The sequence below is a fragment of the Gallus gallus genome, chromosome 3, assembly GCF_016699485.2.
Source record: "Gallus gallus isolate bGalGal1 chromosome 3, bGalGal1.mat.broiler.GRCg7b, whole genome shotgun sequence".
In the NCBI taxonomy this organism is placed as follows: domain Eukaryota; kingdom Metazoa; phylum Chordata; class Aves; order Galliformes; family Phasianidae; genus Gallus; species Gallus gallus.
The window spans coordinates 66483229-66504408 of NC_052534.1; the positions used below are offsets into that span (position 1 = coordinate 66483229).

Genomic DNA, 21180 nt, shown 5'->3' on the forward strand with positions numbered 1-21180 from the left:
GTAGGTTTGAACCTGAAAGCACCTTACAGAAGCACAAATATGGGGAAAAAATATGGTGCAAAGGGGTGACACTTATCATACAGTAAAGTGACGGTGTTCTCAGACCTCCCACCAAAGTCCAAACAGCGCTCCCTCATTTCTGGTGCAGTCACTGAGAGGCTCACCTCAGAGTCCTACTAGAAGCCCATAATAATTCTTCACAAGCCATTTTCACCCTCTCTGTAGCACAGATTCTGTAGCCACTAGCACTGGAAAGGTTAGTTTTGACACGAATTAGACTCGGTCTACACGCAAATTTTTATTTTGACACAGCTTTTTCTTGTGTTTAAGAAAGCAGCAAAGTACAAGCACCCATTTTGCTGAAAATCTCAAGAAATATTAGAAAACACTTGGTTGGGTTGTCTCCTGTAATGGAAGAGAGGAAGAAAAATATTCTCTTCTGATTCATATGTACAAATCACTTCAACTTCACTAGCAAACATAAAAATGTAAGAAATTAACACAAAACCCTAAAGAAGCAATATTTCTTTGCCATAAATCACTACATACTTTCCAGCTACTGCAAGTACTCTGATTATTCACTTCATCTCTTAATATACATGTTTCTCTTTCAGCTGAAGAACAAGTATTAAATCACTTTTGTTCCATATAAAGCATGATACTACAAATGTGTAACAGCAAACAAGTAAATAGAATTGTAAGATAATAAATTTAAGAAAATAACTTTATTATTACAAAATAACAAAACTAGAACTCCTTTCTAAAATTATTTTCATGAGCAATCACTACTGTAGACTCAACGTGAGAATCCAGCTTGTATTTAGAGGTATCTGTTTCGAATGTACTCTCTGTACATGAGGAAGTCATCTTTTCCCAAGGGCTGCATGTTTCCTTTTCCAGCCTGAATGTGTGCATGAAAAATCTCTATTGATTTCCTATCAGCTCTTGGAGGCTGGACTTCATAAATATTATCTTGAGAAAAGGAAGAGATTGGTATTCTGGAAGAAAACACAAAGAATATATGGAACTTTAAGTAAAACAGAATTGTATAGTTAAAGTATTTATTTTCCTTGAAACCTGTGCATGAGAATCAGAGGAAAGGTAACTTGGCAGTCAATAATCCGTTTAGCTAGATTGTTTCTACTACTGCAGACCTGGTAAGACCTGATTTCCAAGTAGGGTAATTAGGTAAGGTGTCACTAATAACGTTACAGGATACTTTCTGTACTTCCCTCACTCTGTCCTCATTTTTTTCATCCTTCCTCAGATCTGCTATGATCAGTAGGCACTCGAGCTGATCCATGCCATACACGATAGCAGATAATGGGAAAACTTAATTTAACTACCCACTCGGTAGCAATTATAACAAGCAAGAGATTACTTTCTAAACCAACAAATAGAAAGGATTTATCAGATAAGAAATGTCCATCTATCTATAAGGAAACAGATGACTATCGGCAACAGCACCCTGTACACTGGCACAGCTGATATCGCCTGAACTTATCTTTTAAATAGCTTTATACAGTACATACTCTCTTCAAATCCTAATATTTACACCTACTCATCTTATGAGAAATACATGTAGTCTGAAAGTTTCCAAGAACCTGAGTACACCAGAACTTTTCTAGTCACTGTTGTAAAATCAGACTCACTCATAAGGTAGAAGCTGGTTTTCTCACTACAACTCTGGAAAACTGCATAGGCAGCACGAACTGACTATGTCCCCCTGTACTCTGTACTCATAAGATCACATCTGGAGCGCTGTGCCCAGGTTAGGGCTCTCCAGTACAAGGCAGACACTGAAATACTTGGATGAGTTCAATAAAGGCCATCAAAATGATTATGGAGCACTTGATGCACAATTAGAGGCTGTGCGTGCCAGCTTTGCTCAGTTCAGCTATCTCCAACTGCCTAATGGGAGGTTACAGACTGCATGGAAGTAGCCTCTTCTTGGAGTACGTGATGAAAGGATAGATTTCAACAAGGGCAAGAAAATAGCAATGTGGGATGTTCTGATCACGTTTAAAGGAACTTTCTTCCACTGTGAGGGTTGTCAAACACTGAACAAGTTGCTCAGAGAGACTGGAGACCCCCGCTCCATAAGAACACAAAAAACTCAAGTGTACGTGGTCCTGAGCAACTGAATTTGGTCCTTCTCTGGGCAGGGGATTTGACCAGATGGCCTCCAGAATCCTTTCAAATTTAAAATATTCGATGGCTCCAAGCCAAATTTTTCAGTAGCAATACATTCTCCAAAATCAACAACAAAGTAGTAACAAAACTACTTATACACAATATGTAATAAATGAATAAGCACAAAGTATATGTTTAACAATTTCCATTTTTAAAGCATGTGGCTATTATGAAAGCAATATTCATAAGCATACTGTGTGCATTTCCCAGCAATATTTCAGTACTTTATTTATAAAACACTCCCTGACTTTTACCTGCTTGATAGCAGAACAGTTTGGATTCCACAAGAGAGCATTCAATGACTAATGTTAACATCTGAAGGTAACCTGTGTTAACTTTTCCTTCTGTTAATACTATTTGATTTAGAAGAAATCTAATTTTGAAATGAACTCCAAAGAAAAACTATCTGTCAGAACGATGAGTTATCTAGAACAGTGGATGCAATGCACCTATAATTCCTAAGCGGGAGAAATAAATCATTTTTCACTATTTAAAAAAAATGGCATACATGTTTTGAGGAGTTCTCTGAATCATCAGTTCTCATATATTTAGAGTTTTTGTTTCACCTGGAAAAGCTAATATAACTCTTCACATAGGCATTAGCAAACTACTGCTTTATAAAACTCTCTGTAAACAAAGCTGCCCAAGCATTCACTACATCAAAGATTTAAACACTGTAGATACACTTCCTTACCACAGTGTACACTGAACACATTTATACATCAGTCCTTTTCTTCTAGGTCAGACCAAAATTTCATGACACCTATTATCCTGTTTCATGAAGCAACTAGTATCAATGTTTGAGGATAGCATATTAAAACAAAACAGGTACTGAATAACCCCAGCTCCACTATACTTATCAGTCTCAGCAACCAGAATTTAGGAACTATGGGGGATAAAATTTGAAACTGGACTGCTGTTTCGTGGAAAGCAATTTCCAAGGTGTTCACTGATTTTTCTAATATCTCTCTGAGACATACAGAATCCTTTGGGGAAAAGTTCTACTACTTGGTTGTGTCTGATGTGACATCCCTTTGATTTGCGATTACATGCGTTGGTTACTTGTAGTTCTTAAACTGGAAGAAATGGTGAACAGTCATCCTCTATTTGCCTCCTCCGCATCACTATTATACAACCAAATGTATTTTCTCTCTCTTTATACGTTAGCTATTTTCTGATCAACCTCATCATCTTGTCATTTATGGAGAGTTCCAAAGCCTACTACATCCTCTTCGATAACGCAAAGAACAAAACTGCCTTTAATACCACAGACTTTTTTAAACTTGCTTTTTCATTTGCCATCTAGTATGTTAGCCACTGAGGACAAATTTTCTAAATACTTTACATTACTTAAAAGCATACTGGAATAACAACCAGTGCCTGAAAAACAGAATGTTATTGTTAAATACCATATCAGTATATGCATATATTTTTAGGGCTCAAAACTTCTCAGCTAAGAAATTACAGCAGCAACTTTCTGTCAAAGCTGATTATTTTCAAAAGTGAGCATCAATCAACCCAAATGCAATGAAGATTCATACATATTAACGTCGCTAAATTCCACAGAAACCACGATTCACTATCTAGGTGCTCCTCAAGAAATCAGTTACTTCTGAGTGTGTAATATCTTCTCTTAAAGGGAAATACAGGGAACTGTGCCTTTGAAGAATTGGAAAATTCAAATGAAGGCAAAGACCTTGTACAAATGAAATACAGTAATGCTCTTCTAGCTGCACTACGAGCATGAATAATGCTTCCAACGTCAATTTGGAAAAAGCCTCACTGATTCTCAATCATCTGGAAGAGAAATGTGAAGAAAAAGTTTAAGTACACCAGCGAATAGAATATAAGATATTCAAAACTACCCAATATTCACAGTGTAACAGCAACCAGTTGATTTCCAGAGATGAAAAATTACAAGGCTACCTCTGAATTAAAACTTGGTCAAAACAGACAAATGTCAGACAAAAATAAATAAATAAAATAAAATAAAGGTTTCAATTCATCTTTCAAATCTCAATCGCATAGATTTTAAGTCTGTGTTGAAGAGTTGAAAAATTAGATTTCTTGCAAAAGATAAGTCCATAGAAAAATATTTTTCTTCTGTACTAAAGGAAGAACATTTCTTTTACCATTTTCAGTTTCTAAGAAAGGAAAAGTTAAAGGTCACCTATTATATAGTCTAGAATTACTTTGGACAGCATGGTTTAACTTCATTATTATTTTTAAGAACTTAATGTCACCATCCCTTCAATCCTTTTCCCATTAATTTAAGGGACTTCTGCCATAATATCTTCCTTGCTTCCAAGACTGGGTCTCCAACCACAGCTTCCTTGCTCACTTTCTAATTTAAGGGTGGACACTGCCAGCTCCTTGCTCTTCATGACACTCTTGCTGGCTGCCAAAGGGGCAGTGATAAAAGTATGCCAGGCCAGCTCAATCATTTTAAAGACATTCAACAGCAACACAGATGATGCACGTTTCTTTTGGATCCTCAAAACAGTAGAGAGGCACTTGAGCTGGCCAATGCCAGTTTATTTTAGTTCTAGCTTAGTTTGGCTCTGCAAACATCACCTATATTATAAATGTACTTTTCACCGGTTGGTCCAGCTTTCCTATAGTTAAGCATGCAGTAATATTTCCTGCTTTGCTTCGTATCTTCCATATAAAATATTACTTTGTTTTTGAGGAGTATCTTAGCAACATTATACTGAAATGAAATGTAATTGTAAAAAAATTGTAAAAAAAATGAAATGTAAAAATGAAAATGTAATTGCTTCTTCTTCATAATGTAATTACTAAATGGTGATCAATTTAATTAAAATTTGGTAAGGGCTTTTAAATTACAGAGTAGCACACTTGCTGCTGTAATCAGAATTGTTCTTTAGATCACTAACTTCTGAAACAATATATGTTTAGTACTGACAAAAATGTAAATTCTGTGAAGAAAAGCCTCTTATGGGAGGAATTTTAAAAAGTATCTCTTCAAGGGCAAATCACATGAATTCCTAAGCAGATAAAATTGTGATCCAACTTTGAATACTGAAATTTAGTTCTGTTCATCTATGATTATTACAGCTGAGAAAACAATCTAAACTTTGTTTCTACTCTTAGAACTCTACTCCTCGTAGAGAGAGAATAAGTGCTCACCTTCTAAAAGGCAAAGAAGAAAAAAAACAAATGACAAATTCCTGGTATTGCAGCTAGTCATTTCTGAAAAACACAGCCACTGCATAACGCTCAGGTCTGTGTTATGGTAATATAAAAAGCCACTGGTAATCCACAGAGCTTGGCTGCAGACCTAAAATCAAGTTATATTTTACCAAGTTGTAGACAGAATTTGCTACGTTGCACCACAGAAACATTTGGCCCTTCTAGAATTAAAGGCATATAGCTCATGAGTTTGCAAAAAGTGGTCTTAGTGCAGACTGTATTTTTATTCTTCCTTATTTTAAATTGTATTATAATTCCTGTTGAAGCTTCTTAATCTTAGGATTCTGTGGTACTACAACAGAATGTAAATTAATAATAAAAATGTAAGCAAGTTACCTGCCTATATGATTAAGATAAAATTCACAAAATGCTTGCTGCTTTTATGCTTCTCTTAAACAACAAAATCTCTTCTTTCAAGAGTTGAAACTCTTCTGAAGAGCTCATGACTCACTAATATGCTCTCACCAAATCAGCATTTTGTTTTATTTTTTTTTTTTTGTTGGTAGTTGTATGAGTAATACTGTAGAATTTCAACTTTAACTCTAATTTTTTTCCCCAACAGTGATAGTTTATTCTCAGCATCACTATCATACACGGCTAGTTGATTATAAACACTAAAGTGGGTGGTTCCAGAATTGGTATCAAACTCTAATCTATCTGAATTTCTATCTAGATGTTTGTAAAGTAGATACTTTTCAAAGATTCCATAGCTTCTGCAAGTACTTATATATCTAGTTTAAAACATTTAAGCTGGAATTCTAGCAAACAGCATTTGATGCTAGCACACTGTACAAACTCAAAAATGTCACCATCTAACAAAGATGCCATTTAATCAAATGCAGCTGGCTTGTATAGTCCACTACAAAGTGAACAGCAAGAACCAAACCAAAACGTACTACACTAATTTGATGCCTTCTCTATTTATTGATTTGTCTCTAAAGACATGACATTTCTGAAGCACTAGTGAGACAAGTTATTTCCTAAGACTTGAAGAAACTGGGACAAAGTGAATATCACTTTGACCAGTTAGTTGCTAAATCTCAATTTTCCACCTAATTGCTTCAACATGCTAAAAATATCTTGAAAGAACTGTAAGTTCATGTATGCCAGTATTGATTAATAGACACACATTAAACTGTAAATGTTTGTAGAATGCTTGTACTATCCACTCATTTAATCAAAGGCATTTCTCCAACATTAGCTGTATAGGAATCTTTTGAGTAAGTTTAGTATCTTACAACAGAGTCACAAAGGAGAGCACATTATTTATGCTTGGCTATCAAATAAACCTGAGAGATTTTTATTTCTATGGTCTCCCAATAAAAATTAACAGATTGGAATGTAAACTCCATGTCCTGAAGGACAGCACCCCTGACATGCACAGTTACTTGCACAGTAATTGTGATTAGGCTTCACAATATTGTCATTTCACTAGGAGTTTGTTGTCTCTACAATAAGAGAAGTGAAATACTCTTCAGTTCCTACAAAGTTTCATACTTGGAAGAAGCTGTGCACGGTGGTATGCTGAGCTCACAGTACAGCAGTCACCAGAGAGCTACCATAGTAATTCTCTTTCAATTTGTAAAGAATATCTGAAGAAGGAGACAAAATGTACTCTGTTGCCTTGTTTGAATGCTAAGTAAATATATCTGACCTACAAAACTTGCAAATCCAGCTATTTATTTATTTGTTTTCCCTAAATGGTAGCCCCTTAAATTGCTTGCTGAGCTCTTGAAAGAATCTTCAAAAATTTTTTTTCCTTCCTTACACACAGTTCCCTACAGACAACAAAATTTCAGTCACATTCTTCAGGAGCAGAGAAGACTGAAAAATAGGAAACCTCCATAACAGCATACACAGTTTCAAAAGTTGGAGAAAGAAGAACATCTCTTTACACAGTTACGTACCTCAATGAGACTTTTACAATCTACATTAGGAGTAGGTTCTCTAGGGTGCAGAAAAGGAATCTGAGAGAAGGTGAGAACATCTCATACAGAAAGGTGATCTCTGAGGAGCCTTTTAAGTAGGGATGACTTATGCTGACCTTGCTAATTCAACATTTAAAGATTGTATATAAAGGAGTCAGGAGGTAGGACAAATCAATTACCCAAAGAACACACACATAGGGGTGGGGGCAAAGAAAGGGAATACAGTGTTTAATTTTGGAAAGGGAGAACTTAGATCAAGTGTGAACATTTAAATTGTGGTGTTTTTTGTTTTTCAGTTTAAGCAGACTTACATAAACAAATGGAATATGATGATTAAATCAGAGAAACGCTGATGATTTTATTGACAATATAACATTCAGCATGTCAGATGACAAGTCTACCAAAAATGCTAGGCTAATCTAATCTAGACTTTCTATTCTGAAAAGCTCAGAGCTCAGTGTTGACAGAACAGATGAAAGAGAAGAAGATTATTCTTCCCACATACATGAGGATCTGAATCACGTGGACTTTAAACCATTTTCCCAAGGTCCCTGGGAAACAAAACCCAAACTTAACAGCAACTAGATAAGAGATCCTTGTGATTTGTGATAATGTAAACAAATACAAATGTAAAGTTTTTGAACCTATATTTTTATAAATATTTATAAGAATTCTTTGGCTTGTAAATAAATGTTTTTACTGTAATTCATGAAACTTAACTTTTTCTGACATGAAACAACAAATTAGGGTGCTAATTCAAAGTAGAGAATGCAAAAAAAAAGCACTGTATGATCAAATTACCAGCTTGGTTAAGAATCCATGACAACTAGTAATTTTCAAAGTCACTTGTTGACTAATTATGAATGCATTTTGATTTGCCTTTGTTTCCACAGCACTGCCAAGAAACCATTTAGGATATTTAGCATAGGTTTAATGTAAAAAAAAAAAAAAAAAAAATCTATCTACTAAACCTTCTACAGATACTGTATTTATTTACTTCTGCCTTTCAGTAGTAAGGATCCCACTTCCTCCAAGAACTCCTAGGATTTGAATACACAGAATGATGAACAAGCTCAATGACAACTGTTTGTTTTGTGCAGTTATAAGGAAGTGATAACGTCATGTTTGCTTAGCAAATACAAAGCTATTTTTTATCTAATCTTCCAAGAAATAGACCTTATACTAACAAATTCATAAGGAAGTATTGAACAAACAAGAGAATTTCACTAACTGGATGAAACTGTTTTCAAAAGTAACCAAGGCTGTAAACACTCAATGATAATTACAACGTGTTCTGCTGTATTTTTAATTTTTTAAACGATACTAGCAGATCAAAAATACTCAAGTAAAACAGTCAGTAAGTTAAAAGAAATGGGAAATGCAGGGTGTTTCATTGCTCATTGAAATTTTCCTCATTACCTTTATCTGGAAACCAACAGTAAAAAAGCCCACGTACTACTTGAGCAAAGTTAAAAGCTAACTTACATATAATAGTTGCTACTCAGTATCAGTCATGTCTGATCAATACAGGTGTGACAAGCAGGATCTAAGCAGTCTTGATTGAAGGGGAACGGTTGCTTATGAGGGTGGATAGTGATAGGACAAGGGGAAATGGTTTTAAACTGAGATAGGGGAGGTTTAGGTAGGATATTAGGAGGAAGTTTTTCACACTGAGGGTGGTGACACACTGGAACAGGTTGCCCAAGGAGGTTGTGGATGCCCCATTCCTGGAGGCATTCAAGGCCAGGCTGGATGTGGCTCTGGGCAGCCTGGTCTGGTGGTTGGCGACCCTGCACATAGCAGGGGGGTTGAAACTAGATGATCACTGTGGTCCTTTTCAACCCAGGCCATTTTATGATTCTATGATTTAAAATAAAATTACAAAATTAACATTAAGAGAATGTAGAAAACACGGACTATATATCTTTGAAGATGGTCCATTTTCAAAGGTTTAAGGAGAACACAAGCTTGCAGATATCACTGAATTTTTCTCCTGCTTGAGCTTCATCAGCATCAGGATAGGACAGTGGATATCTCTGGATTCATTAATGTTGGTGCAAGTATTATAGCTATTCTGCACAGCCTACAATGCACACAGGCACTGAAGACACCTTGTATCCCAATGTATGCAGTCTTTACTACAAGAGCATTAAAGCATATCCACAGTCTTCTCCAGAAGAGCTACAGTGAATCAAAACACTCCGTTCCCTGTTCAGAATGAAATCAGATTTCTTGCACTCCTAGATAAATGTAAGAAGTACATTTTGAAAATGATTGAAAATATGTTTTTCAACAGAGTTATTTATATCACGCTGCAAAGAGTAGTAGGAAACCAGGTACAGGTACATCATGTCAGCCAGAAGTAATTATACCACAGTACTCAAAAAACTGTGGTTCTTGTTCAAGTGTCCATTTTGATTCTAATCCAGAGGAGGTTCATACTATTTTTAGGTGATATGTTTTATTATATGTCCACAGTACTCTAAGTTTAGTAATCTCTGAAGAATTTTTTGGTTCAGAGCACCAATTCAAACGTTAGCACACAGAGAGAGAGCTTCCTTTTTCCAACATTGAACAACATGCCTTGAAGGAATGGCTCCATTTATGACCTGTGTTGAAAGAATATTCTGTCACCACCCTAACAGTACTTCAAAGTTTTTAAAAAGTTATTAAAATGTAGAACTGGCAGAGAAAGATGATCTCTATGATTTCCAGAGGAGGAGTGACAGGAGGCGCAGCTTTGTGTGCTCTATGACTTTTACACTTAATGCAACTCAGAAATACATGGAAATTACTCTAGGGAAAGTTAAAAAACAATTGTCTGAACCTGCCCAAATGCCACCACAATTATATGCACAGATTCTCTTTAATGTGTTCATTTTACAGCAGCATAGCATGGGGAATAATTTACTCTAAGTTAAGGGGGCAAGAAAGGGATGATTATCTCCTACAGCTGTCACAAGCATGCTGGGAGGTTTTGCAACTACACAAAAAGAATCACCTCTATGAGCAGCAAAAATATTCTTATTATTATAAAATGATTTCTAATAACCATTTCATTTCAAAACTCTCAGAGTTGTCCTTTCATTTTAAAAAGTATTTTACAGTTTGCCAACTTACTACTTTAACGTATTTCATTATGAAACTACAGATGCATTCATCTACAAAGTGTAAGCTTATTTATGATGAACCATGCACGATGGTGTCATAATTTAAATGTATGTATTATCAATTGACTACAAACTGATATTAGACAATATTGCCTGATACAGTTTTAAATCTGTTGTCTTATCTTGCTCCCTCAGCCCCTTTTAGACGCTCCCAGTTTTTACCCCTGAATGAGTGAGTGCCATGTTGAGAGTTTCCCCACTTCTTCAGGAAGTGCAGGAAACAAAGTGAAGGTGCCTGTAAATCAATGGATTGCAGTAGTGGCCTGTAGTTCTATGGAGTGGCTGTGCTGACAGGCAGGAGATCGTGTACACCAAAACAGAAGCAAATCAAGACCACCATAGTAAAACTTTGATCAGCCTTTGATCAGGAGATATCAACTGAAAAGTCAGGAGCTGATCACATAAATATCAAGACAGTATGATATTTGGATAATATCATGATCTATTGTTTTTATCATTATGAAAAGATTCAAATGATCCATACTCTTACTAGAAGATGTTCTTGTGCAGTGATAGTTAATCCATAATCACAGTTACATTCCTTGTTTTGGTATAAATTAAATGGACACATCTATTATAACTTTAATTCGTATTAATGGAAAATTAGAAGAATAAAGAAAACACAGGATTTATACCATATGGCAGATAATCCTAGAGAATGATCCTCCTACCATCCTACCTTAATTGTCTTACTTTGTTGAATGTGAGCTCCATACAAATCTTTTGGGATTAAAGTACTCAAGAAGTGTTTTATTGGTAAGAAGCATTTGGAGTTTGATTTTCCCTTTCAACCTACTTACCTTTTTGGAGCAAGGTGTAAACATGAAATTTACCTATTGTAACAAATAAACCATTTAAAAGTATGCCTCACCAGCTCTAATCATGGAATCGTTATATAACAGAAAGCAGACAACCAAAAAAATCCATGGAGATGCTTCTGAGGAAAACGCAAAGTCAACATGTTCTTTACTTAAAATGCATGATATACTGATTTAAGCTAGCACATATCTGCTGACTTCAGTGACACAGATACAGGCACAAAACAAAGCAGAAATCCATTCCTTGCTTGCCTTACCTTCTCCAACACTGGGCCATCCATCAGAGAAATAAAAATATAAAAATATCCCATTTGACCTCTGAAGACTCCTCAAATTTATGTTAAAACAAGTATATGGCATTCATAGATTTCTCAGAACAAACAAACTCAGATGACTGCGGTCTAAAGACTGAATTGCAGTTCTCAGGTTTTTTTATGAAGTGTACGTAAGTCAATCAACTTCTTTTAATCTTATCTCCTTCAAAAGCAATCACAGCAATAAGTAATTGTCTTTTACACTCTGTAGCTTCAGCATTTTGCATAGAGATAACTGCAAATCTTGACTGCTAAGATTTTAAGTCACAAGGGAGAAGGTGGGACCTGATTCTTCACACTACGCATTGAATCCTCGACAGAAGTTTGACTTGCTAACAGTTCAACATAAATTTTACTTGATAAACTTTTATGGGTCTAATGAAAAAAGTAAAAACAAATAGGGTAAGGGAAAAAAAGAAGAAGAATACTTACAAATTTATTACCCTATCCAACTGATGTTTGGAACAAAATTGCTGGCTGCTCTTATCTTGCTTGTGTTGACTCTGTCCCAGCTGAACAAACCTGTGAGAAACCGTTGATAGGAGAATAAATCAAATGTAAAAGCAATATCTCCCCAAATGGCACAAACAATGAGTCTTTAAGTAGTGATCATAATCTACTTCTGGAGTAAACAAATGGGATTTTTAAAACTACACAGTAGGCGCATGTGAGAATTCTGCAGCTTCGTCTAGCTTGAAAATGGTTTGCCTATTAATTGCTGTCATGTAGTATTTCATGGGGCAAAAGAGGAGACTGAGGGGTGACCTCGTTAATGTTTATAAATATGTAAATGGTGAGTGTCAGGAGGATGGAGCCAGGCTCTTCTCAGTGGCATCCAATGACAGAGCAAGGGGCAATGGGTGCAAGCAGGAACATGGGAGATTCCATATAAATATGAGAAAAAAATTCTTCACATAAGGATAACAGAACACTGGAACAGGCTGCCCAGAGATGTTGTGGAGTCTCCTTCTCTGGAGACATTCAAAACCCACCTGGGCACAGTCCCGTGTGATCTGATCTAGGTGTTCCTGCTCTGGTAGGGAGATTGGACTAAATGATCCTTCAAAGTCCCTTCCAATCTCTGACATTATGTGATACTGTGATTCTGTGAAACAGGCATCCATCTTCCAGCAGTTAAAATAAAGAAGTTAGAGATACAGGTGAAGTTAAAAACATTGCTGGAGATAATGAGAAACATCCTCTTCAACCCATTTCACGTGTACTATTTTCAAAGTACACACTACATAAGAAATAGCTATAATAGGCATTTCAAAGCACAAAAGAGTGCAAGTGAAGTAGCCATCCCTAAAGAAAAGTTTTAAATTAAAAAAATATTTATACTGATTTTTTTTTTCTTAAAATTTTTAAGAGAATAATTGTCAGGATTAATGAACGGAGCTATCATATAATATCAAATCAGAAAAGATCAAATTGAAATAGAACTGCCCTCACACACACAAAAAATGCTTCAAATACATGTACATGATAGTCACTGCTGTTACACACTAGAAAACAGAAACAAATGCACAGAAACTCATTTCAGTGCATGCCTCACAGGTATTCTCTTTAACATACTGTGTTCTTCTGAGGTGACGTGGTTTCCATGCGCATTTTTTCAAATCCCATTAATGCCCTAGTCTGATCAGGTGTTTGAAACATGGATTTGTTAAGCTAATATATCGATTGGCACTCCTGGTGTCTTGCATAAGCAACTGCTCTCTTGGCAACAGCACTTGCTACTTTAGTCCATCTGTAACTGAAATCACCCCAGTGCAGTTTTGGTTAATGAACTTTCAAAGGGTTCAAACTCGTTTCTGACTCAGGAGAAAAAGATTTGAACCAGGTTCTCTTGGCTTCATTGTTATTCTGCGAAATCAAGGAGTAAAAATGAGAACAATAGCTTAAATGCATGTTTTTAAAATACCCATCACACAGCCTGTGTTCTATGTGGGGTTACAAAAATTCAGAACCAGTGCTCCTGATACTACAGAGTCACTGTATTTCATTGGAGAAGCACACTAGTAATCTATTTGTTGCTCTGTGGGAGTTGGCCATCCAAGACACCTGTGGGCACAGTAATAACTATCAAACATAGGACAAAAGTCCAAATTACCCTTGAAAAAAAGCAGAAGTTTCTGTAGCTGCTAGAATTAAGTTGGAGGTGGAAGGTGATATCTTGATACTTGCACAGCTCCCATCTTCAACTGCTCAGAGTAAGCCAGCAGCTCCTGAGAAGAGCCTGAACATGCTGTGCAGCATGCTGCTTCACATTGTAGCAGTCTACAACAAAGTGCAGGAACTGAGTGGGAACTTGCTGGACCACCTGAAGAGCCATATTCTGTCCTGCAATATGCTCTACCCTACTCTCATTTCCTGTACGCATGGTCCAAGATCACAAAATCATTTATTAAGAGCAAGTGGCAGCATGATGTGGTTCAAAATGAAGAGCACATTATTACTACACTTCATGCTATATATATGTATTTACAAATATATACATTTACACCCACATCACATGTATTTGTATGCTGCTATTACATGCAACTTTGAGGACAGTTAAACTTACTCCTGTCCTCTCCTGAAACCCACTGTAGAAATATCTGTCACCTGAATATCCATGGCACTACAGTGAGTTACCTACTTCCTCTGACTATTTTATCAGCTTTACTGCCCAGAGCCTGTAGCAGGAATATTTCTAGGAATATATTAAACGCCAGATACTAATATTGAAGTATCTTCCATTTAAGTTCCGTGTTGCATTTGAAGACAGCGGCGTTACTTTCACTGAATTCAGAGTTGAAACAGACATCTGAAAATAGTTTGATTTAAAAAAAAAATAGTATTTGGATATAACCAGATAATAGAATCACCAAGGTTAGAAAAGACATATGAGATCATCCAGTCCAACTGTCCACCTATCATCAATAGTTCTCACTAAACTATGTCTCTCCATACAATGTCTATACGTTCCTTGAACACCTCCACCACCTCCCTGGGCAGCCCATATGTCTAAAATAAAAACTTTAAATGTGTTTCAACAAAAGAAGCACTTTTGACAAGATTTCTTTCATCACCTCAAATCACCTTTTAATTGTTACAACTGGAATTGTATCTCACCTAGCATATATTGTGATATCATCTTCAGAAGGAACATCTGAAAGATTAACTCCATATACGTCTTTAGTGGACTGAACTACATTCTGAAACATAAGAGCAAAGATTCAGACTAAGGATACTGTAGCAAATTCTAAACACAAGTCTGCTTTCAAGAAGTTATTTCTAAATCTGAAAATAATTTCAAAAGCTCCAGCAAAACCTAACAAGTTTCTCACATACACAATAACCTTGCCTTGTGCAAGATGTATTAAATAAAAATCAGTTCCTAAGAATATTCAAGACACTTGTTCAATAAAGAGGTAAAAGATTCTTGAAAGATATCCTGTCAGTTAAAACAACATATTGAGAATTTAAATTAATAGAGCACATAAAGATGTATGTATTATGTGGAAATTCAATAAAGAAAAAGCGATATTAGTTCAGAACTTGCTCCCACATTTGTTTTCATATTTCCTTTTGTCAACTCTGAAATAATTATAGTCTTCAATAAAATAGAAAACTATTTTTATCTTACAAGTTACATTGTCTCTCAGACAGTTATAATAAGGAGACAATGACCATGAATACCTCACTATTGTCAGTGTTAAACTGAGGGGGTTACTGATAAGACACATGCAATTGCAAGTGTGTCAACGACAAAAATAGATAACTTTCTTTTAGTTCAAAATAGGAGAACTAAACTGAGCCTAACAGAATAGGTAATCCTTTTCAGCACTGCAATTTTAATAAGCAATAACGAAAACCAGCAATGTAAATTATGAGTAAAATTTAATGCATGAAAAGGTGCATTAAAATAGAAAAAGTGTCTTCATATGCATTAACAAAAATCAGAACAATTCCTCCAACTGTAAGCCATTCAAAGCCAACGCTACCTTATATTTTGTATTTAAATGTATCTTTTATGTAAGTATCTTAAAATTCTTGAAGACATATCTTAGGTATCAGCATTAAAGTGTATTCAATTCACAGATGGAAAATCTGAAGTGAATATCTTGTTCAATTGTTCAGTTGTAAGAATCATGAAGAAAATAGGTTTGGATTTCTGTTAAAGCAATCATCTATAAACAACCTGAACTGCTGGAAAACAGGTACTCCATTTTTCTGACATAATGGAAAGTTTTCAGGTAACATTGTACTTATACTTCTCCTATGAGGAAGGGTTGAGGAAACTGGGATTGCTTAGCTTGGAGAAGAGAAGGCTCCAAGGAGACCACATTGTGGCCTCCCAGTACTTGAAGGGACCATATAAACAGGAAGGGGAACAGCTGTTTACGAGGGTGGACAGTGATAGGACAAGGGGGAATGGTTTTAAACTGAGACAGGGGAGGTTTAGGTTGGATATTAGGAGGAAGTTTTTCCACACAGAGGGTGGTGACGCACTGGAACAGGTTGCCCAAGGAGGTTGTGGATGCCCCATCCCTGGAGGCATTCAAGGCCAGGCTGGATGTGGCTCTGGGCAGCCTGGTTCGGTGGTTGGCAGCCCTGCACATAGCAGGGGGGTTGAAAGTCGATGATCATTGTGGACCTTTTCAACCCAGGCCATTCTATGATATGATATGATGCACAGAAATAAATGCACTTCTATTGGCCTAACAGTTAATCCAAAATCTCCAAAATCAATACCACACAAGTTCACAGTTATTTTATTGTAAATGTTTCATTATTTTTTTTTTCTAATTCAAGCCATTTGATAAGGGAACAGTTTAAAACTCTGCAGATAAATGAGGGCATGATTTAGTCAGACTGAAGGTAGAACTCAGGACCTCAGATCAGTACTGTGATGCAAGTCAAAGCATGGTAAGGGGCAATGATCAGAAGTATACTACCACTTTGAACTAACTACTAGCATGCAATAGTACCACAGATATATTTTGTACAGACTACACCTGACCCGAGCCCTCTCAAGCACTGTAAGTTTCAAACATTGTTTTTCATTCTTTATAAACATTATTTTCCTCTTTAAGCTGTATGAAATGTGTAGTGTAAGCGAAGACTCCTACATGATTGTAAGAACAGCAAAGTTCAGTAACCAGTTTTGCTAATATCTACCGGAGATCATTTAATTTCTCTGTGCCTCACTTCTGTTTGTTCTATACTTCTTACTGCTTATAAAACACTAAAAAATGTAAATTTTGAATTCATGCTTTCTTGCATACCACAATATTTCTTACCTCAGTGATCTTGGTGTTATCTCCTGCATCAGTCACCTTTACTGGAGTAGAACGTTGAGAAACAGCACCTTCATCTTCTTTGTCTGTCCCAGAATCATCTTCAGAACTACTTGACACTGCCTCCTCACTTGGGGGTGGAGGAGCACTAGCAGCGGTTTTGCGCTGCAGTACAGTTTCTTCTCGATTACTTTTGTTCCTATAAAAGATAGAGTATTTATGAAATTAAGAGGACATTAATAGTAAGTACTTGAAATTGCTAATTTTGGTTACTGGCTTACTAGGGCATAAGAGAAGTTCTATCCTGTGGATAGCAACTTGCTGCTCATCGTTTGAATCCCTTAATTGATTTAATTTTCTTCAATCTCTTCTTATTCTTGAGCATTTGAAGAGTGCTCACAGGATTATGTCAGCTTTTCTCCACCAATTCTGCATCTCTTTAGTTAAATCCTTCTCCCATACTGTCATGTTAAAATGTATACATAAAAACTGAGACGTAACATCTTTGGTTTTGTTCCGGAAAAACATTTCACTCACTGACTAAAATTATGCACTTTACTAACTCCCTTATTCTCCAGCCTCAAATCTTCATCAGAAACTTACTTTTTTCTCCCCTTCCTTCTCTATGCCTCTTCTCCTCAATTCAGTTCTCCCTCAACATTTCCTTATGGGGCATGTATTTCTCAAGTTAAAAATTCTAGTCAATAAAAAGGGCCTTATTTATAAGAATCTGTCAAGATGCAGCATCTATGTTTTAATAGACTAACACAGGCTCTAACTGTGTTAAAGCTCTGAAAGGTGTGCATTGCTTTACCCATCAGAAACTGCATCACCGTTATATCCTCTACATCTTTTTCTACTGGCCATGTGCATGCCCTTTCACCTCAGAAACCATCACAGCCCTTCCAGGAATTCTGGAGGAAGAGTGATTGGAAGGCAGATAGTGAACATGTTAACAGACAAATCAGGAAGACCCTGTGATGGTGTGTTCCCCCTGCTCACTCCCTTGTTCCCTTGGCTTCTTCCCTCAGTTCTCTCCTTTGTCCTGGCCTTGCTCACAAGGCACTACACGGGAGGACAATGATCAACAGTACTGCCAACACTCTTGCTATAACAGATTAACAACCATGAATCTGCTCTTGGCAGACCCCTGGCTCAACAGCTGAGGACCAATTGAGCCTGCACCTAAAAGGTGACCAAGGACTACAGGGCAATCATCTTACCCCCATAAATAATGAGGAGCCCAAGAGCCCCTTTTGAGCTCTCCTGCATGGCAGCTGGCTGCACATCATCTCCCCTTGGGCAGGGATGCCTCCTGAGGTTACTGCACAGAGAACTCTTACACCTTGACATCAAGACGTCTTGCCAGTACAGATCCTTGGTAAGTGACTAATTGTTTTAGGTTTTGTTAGCCTTGCTAAGATCACATCTTTGATTGACTGTAAGCTTTGTTAGCTTTGCTAACGTTATATCTTCAATTGACTGCAGCCACACAATCCTGTAGACATAAACTGCTGATCAAGCCTGGGACTAGGAGTGGATTCAGCTGCATCTAGGCTCCTTTCCTGCATGGTTCAAGGAGTTTAGAAAGCAAGGAAGTTCACTCTGAACCTTGTGACTCAACAGGAGGGCCTCTTGTATGCATACGTTTAACCTTACCCTCTATGCAGTAAATAATCAAGTGTATCCAGTCATCTTGAATCTTGTTAAGTTCATAGAATCAAAGAAAAGCTCAGGTTGGAAACGACCTTAAATATCATCAAGTCCAACCACAACCTAACCATACTACCCTAACTCTAACAACCCTCCGCTAAATCATGTCCCTGAGCACCAGATCCAAACGGTTTTTAAATACATTCAGGGATGGTCACTCAACCACCTCCCTTGGGAGCCTATTCCAGTGCTTAACAACCCTTTCTGCAAAGAAGTTTTTCCTGATATCTAAACTAAACTTACCCTGGTGCAACTTGAGGCCATTTCCCCTCGTCCAGTCACCTGGCACCAGTGAGAAGAGACTAACCCAACTCTCACTGCAATCACCTTTCAGATATTGGAAGAGAGCAATAAGGTCTTCCCAATGCCTCCTCTTCCCCAGACTAAACAGCCCCAGTTCCTTCAGTTGCTCCTTGTAGGGTATATTCTCCAAGCCCTTCACAAGCCTTGCTGCCCTTCTCTGGACCTGCTCCACCACCTCAATGTCCTTTCTGTACTGAGGTGCCCAAGTTGCTGCCTTAGGTACAATTAAGCTTTATTAAATCACTATACTGCCTCCATATTATATCAATAAATATATTCTAGCTTTTCTCCTATGAGTACAGTACAGTGCAGATGTTTTCCATCCACGACAGACTCTAAAGCAAAGTATGATAAGAGGCTTTGATGATAACATGCAGGTGGGTGAAAATGCAAACAGTAGTTCAGGTTACAGCGCTAACGTTCTGAGCAGCAAAGGCATGGAGGTCACTAGTATCACTCAAGTTCCACTGGAGCTTTCTATGACTGTCATAGAGCTGTACATTTGCAAACCTGTACAGTGATTTATCTCTGTAGTGAATTAGTTAAACTTCTCATGTATTTACTACGTGTAAACAAGAGGCCTCATGGAGGTTATTGATCTGAGACCACCCCTCACTCCATCCTGAGTACATTAATGCATGAGAATTCTTACAGCTGGAATGAATACCTTAGAGGGAAAAAAAGTCACAGAGGTAAGCTTAAATTCTGACTCAGCAGTCACTGACATCTGCTTAAAGAAAAACGTACAGAAAGTTACAAATACTGTACTCTCATCAGAGAAGATTAAGGAGGTTATCTTCCCTGCTTTTCTAAATGAGGTGAAGATCACAAGAAAAGCAGAATGAAGCAAGTAGCCAAACACTAATAAGAGTGATATACCCATCCCACTGCCAACACACACACAAGAGAAGGCTGAGACCTAATTGTCCTAGGGACAGGTGAAAACAGACTATTAAATCTTCCAGAAAGATCATAGTAGATCAGAAGGTGCTGGAAAAAAAAAAAACAAAAAAAACCAAAAAACAAAACAAAACAAAACAAAAAACAAAACAAAAACAAAAACCAAGGCCATCCCTAGAAGCCTTTTAAAACGAAAAAGAAAACTATTCATTTCAGTTTTAATTTCAAACACTGCGAAGTCTATGCAAAGGAGTATAGCAAACTGTTCACACAGTAGGTAGAAACCCTGGTCTGCTAAGCCAGACAGATAAGTCAAATGGAATATTAATCAACTTAATAAAGAACACATCATTGACATGTTTCCTTTGACAAGTACTTTGCATTCTGTGGGAAATACGAAGCCCTATGCTTTCAAATAGCTGGAGTGAGCTTCCCCAATTAAGAAGCAGCATTTATCATTACCAACATTGGAAGCAAAGGGAAGTAGAATGAGATCCTGTGTATGAAGTAGACCCTAGTAGACACTACTGTCAGGAGAGTAACACTACAATCTAATCAGTATCTCTGAAGCAAGTCCAAACACACAACAGTATGTGCCATTTCAAAACAGGAATTCAGGACTACAACTGTAACTCCTAGATACTGAGATGGAGATAAACAGTACTTCCTTATGCTTATTCTGATTGAAAAAACAGCCAGAAGAGGATCATAATGGCTTTGGTATATTCGGTATTCTGGAGAAGCGTTTAATGAAGAAGCTATCTAGATATGGGTAAATCATTATTTCCTTTTTTTCTGTAGAGCTGGTCAAGAACCAGTAGCATCATCTCTATACAAAGGCTTCTAGTACAATGGAGGAATCAAACAGGAGGACATGGTAATGCAAAATTCTGACCTATTATAAAAATAAAAAAAGTAATTCCAGTACCCATAGGACAAGGGAGAATGGTTTTAAACTAAGACAGGGGAGGTTTAGGTTGGATATTAGGAGGAAGTTTTTTACACAGAGGGTGGTGACACACTGGAACAGGTTGCCCAAGGAAGTTGTGGATGCCCCACCCCTGCAGGCATTGAAGGCCAGCCTGGATGTGGCTCTGGGCAGCCTGGTCTGGTGGCTGGATGTGGCGACCCTGCACATAGCAGGGGAGTTGAAACTAGATGATCACTGTGGTGATTTTATGATTCTGTGATTCTATAAAACATAACCTCATCAGGACAGTTGGGCACATGTCCCCACATATCCAAAAAACGCTGTAAAATCTACTGATGTCAGTAGTACCATATTACAAACAAGCTTGTTTGGGACCTAAGAAAAGCAACAATATCACCGTGTTATATAGTTC

The 21180-nt window shown here is 37.1% G+C and overlaps 1 protein-coding gene across 2 annotated transcripts in view; it reads right to left on the reverse strand.

Moving 5' to 3' along the window:
• Window positions 1–279: 279 nt before the first annotated feature.
• FIG4 (FIG4 phosphoinositide 5-phosphatase) overlaps window positions 280–21180 on the reverse strand; it is a 66642-nt gene continuing 45741 nt past the window's right edge. Inside the window, exons 20-23 of one of the 2 annotated variants that reach the window (NM_001398080.2) lie at window positions 16925–17120; window positions 14754–14836; window positions 12069–12158; window positions 280–998 (exon numbers count right to left, since the gene is read on the reverse strand). In NM_001398080.2, the coding sequence (NP_001385009.1) occupies window positions 821–998; window positions 12069–12158; window positions 14754–14836; window positions 16925–17120 (547 nt within the window). In that variant the 3' untranslated portion in view covers window positions 280–820. The remainder of the gene's footprint in view (window positions 999–12068; window positions 12159–14753; window positions 14837–16924; window positions 17121–21180) is intronic. The other variant, XM_015284513.3, reaches the window with a different exon arrangement.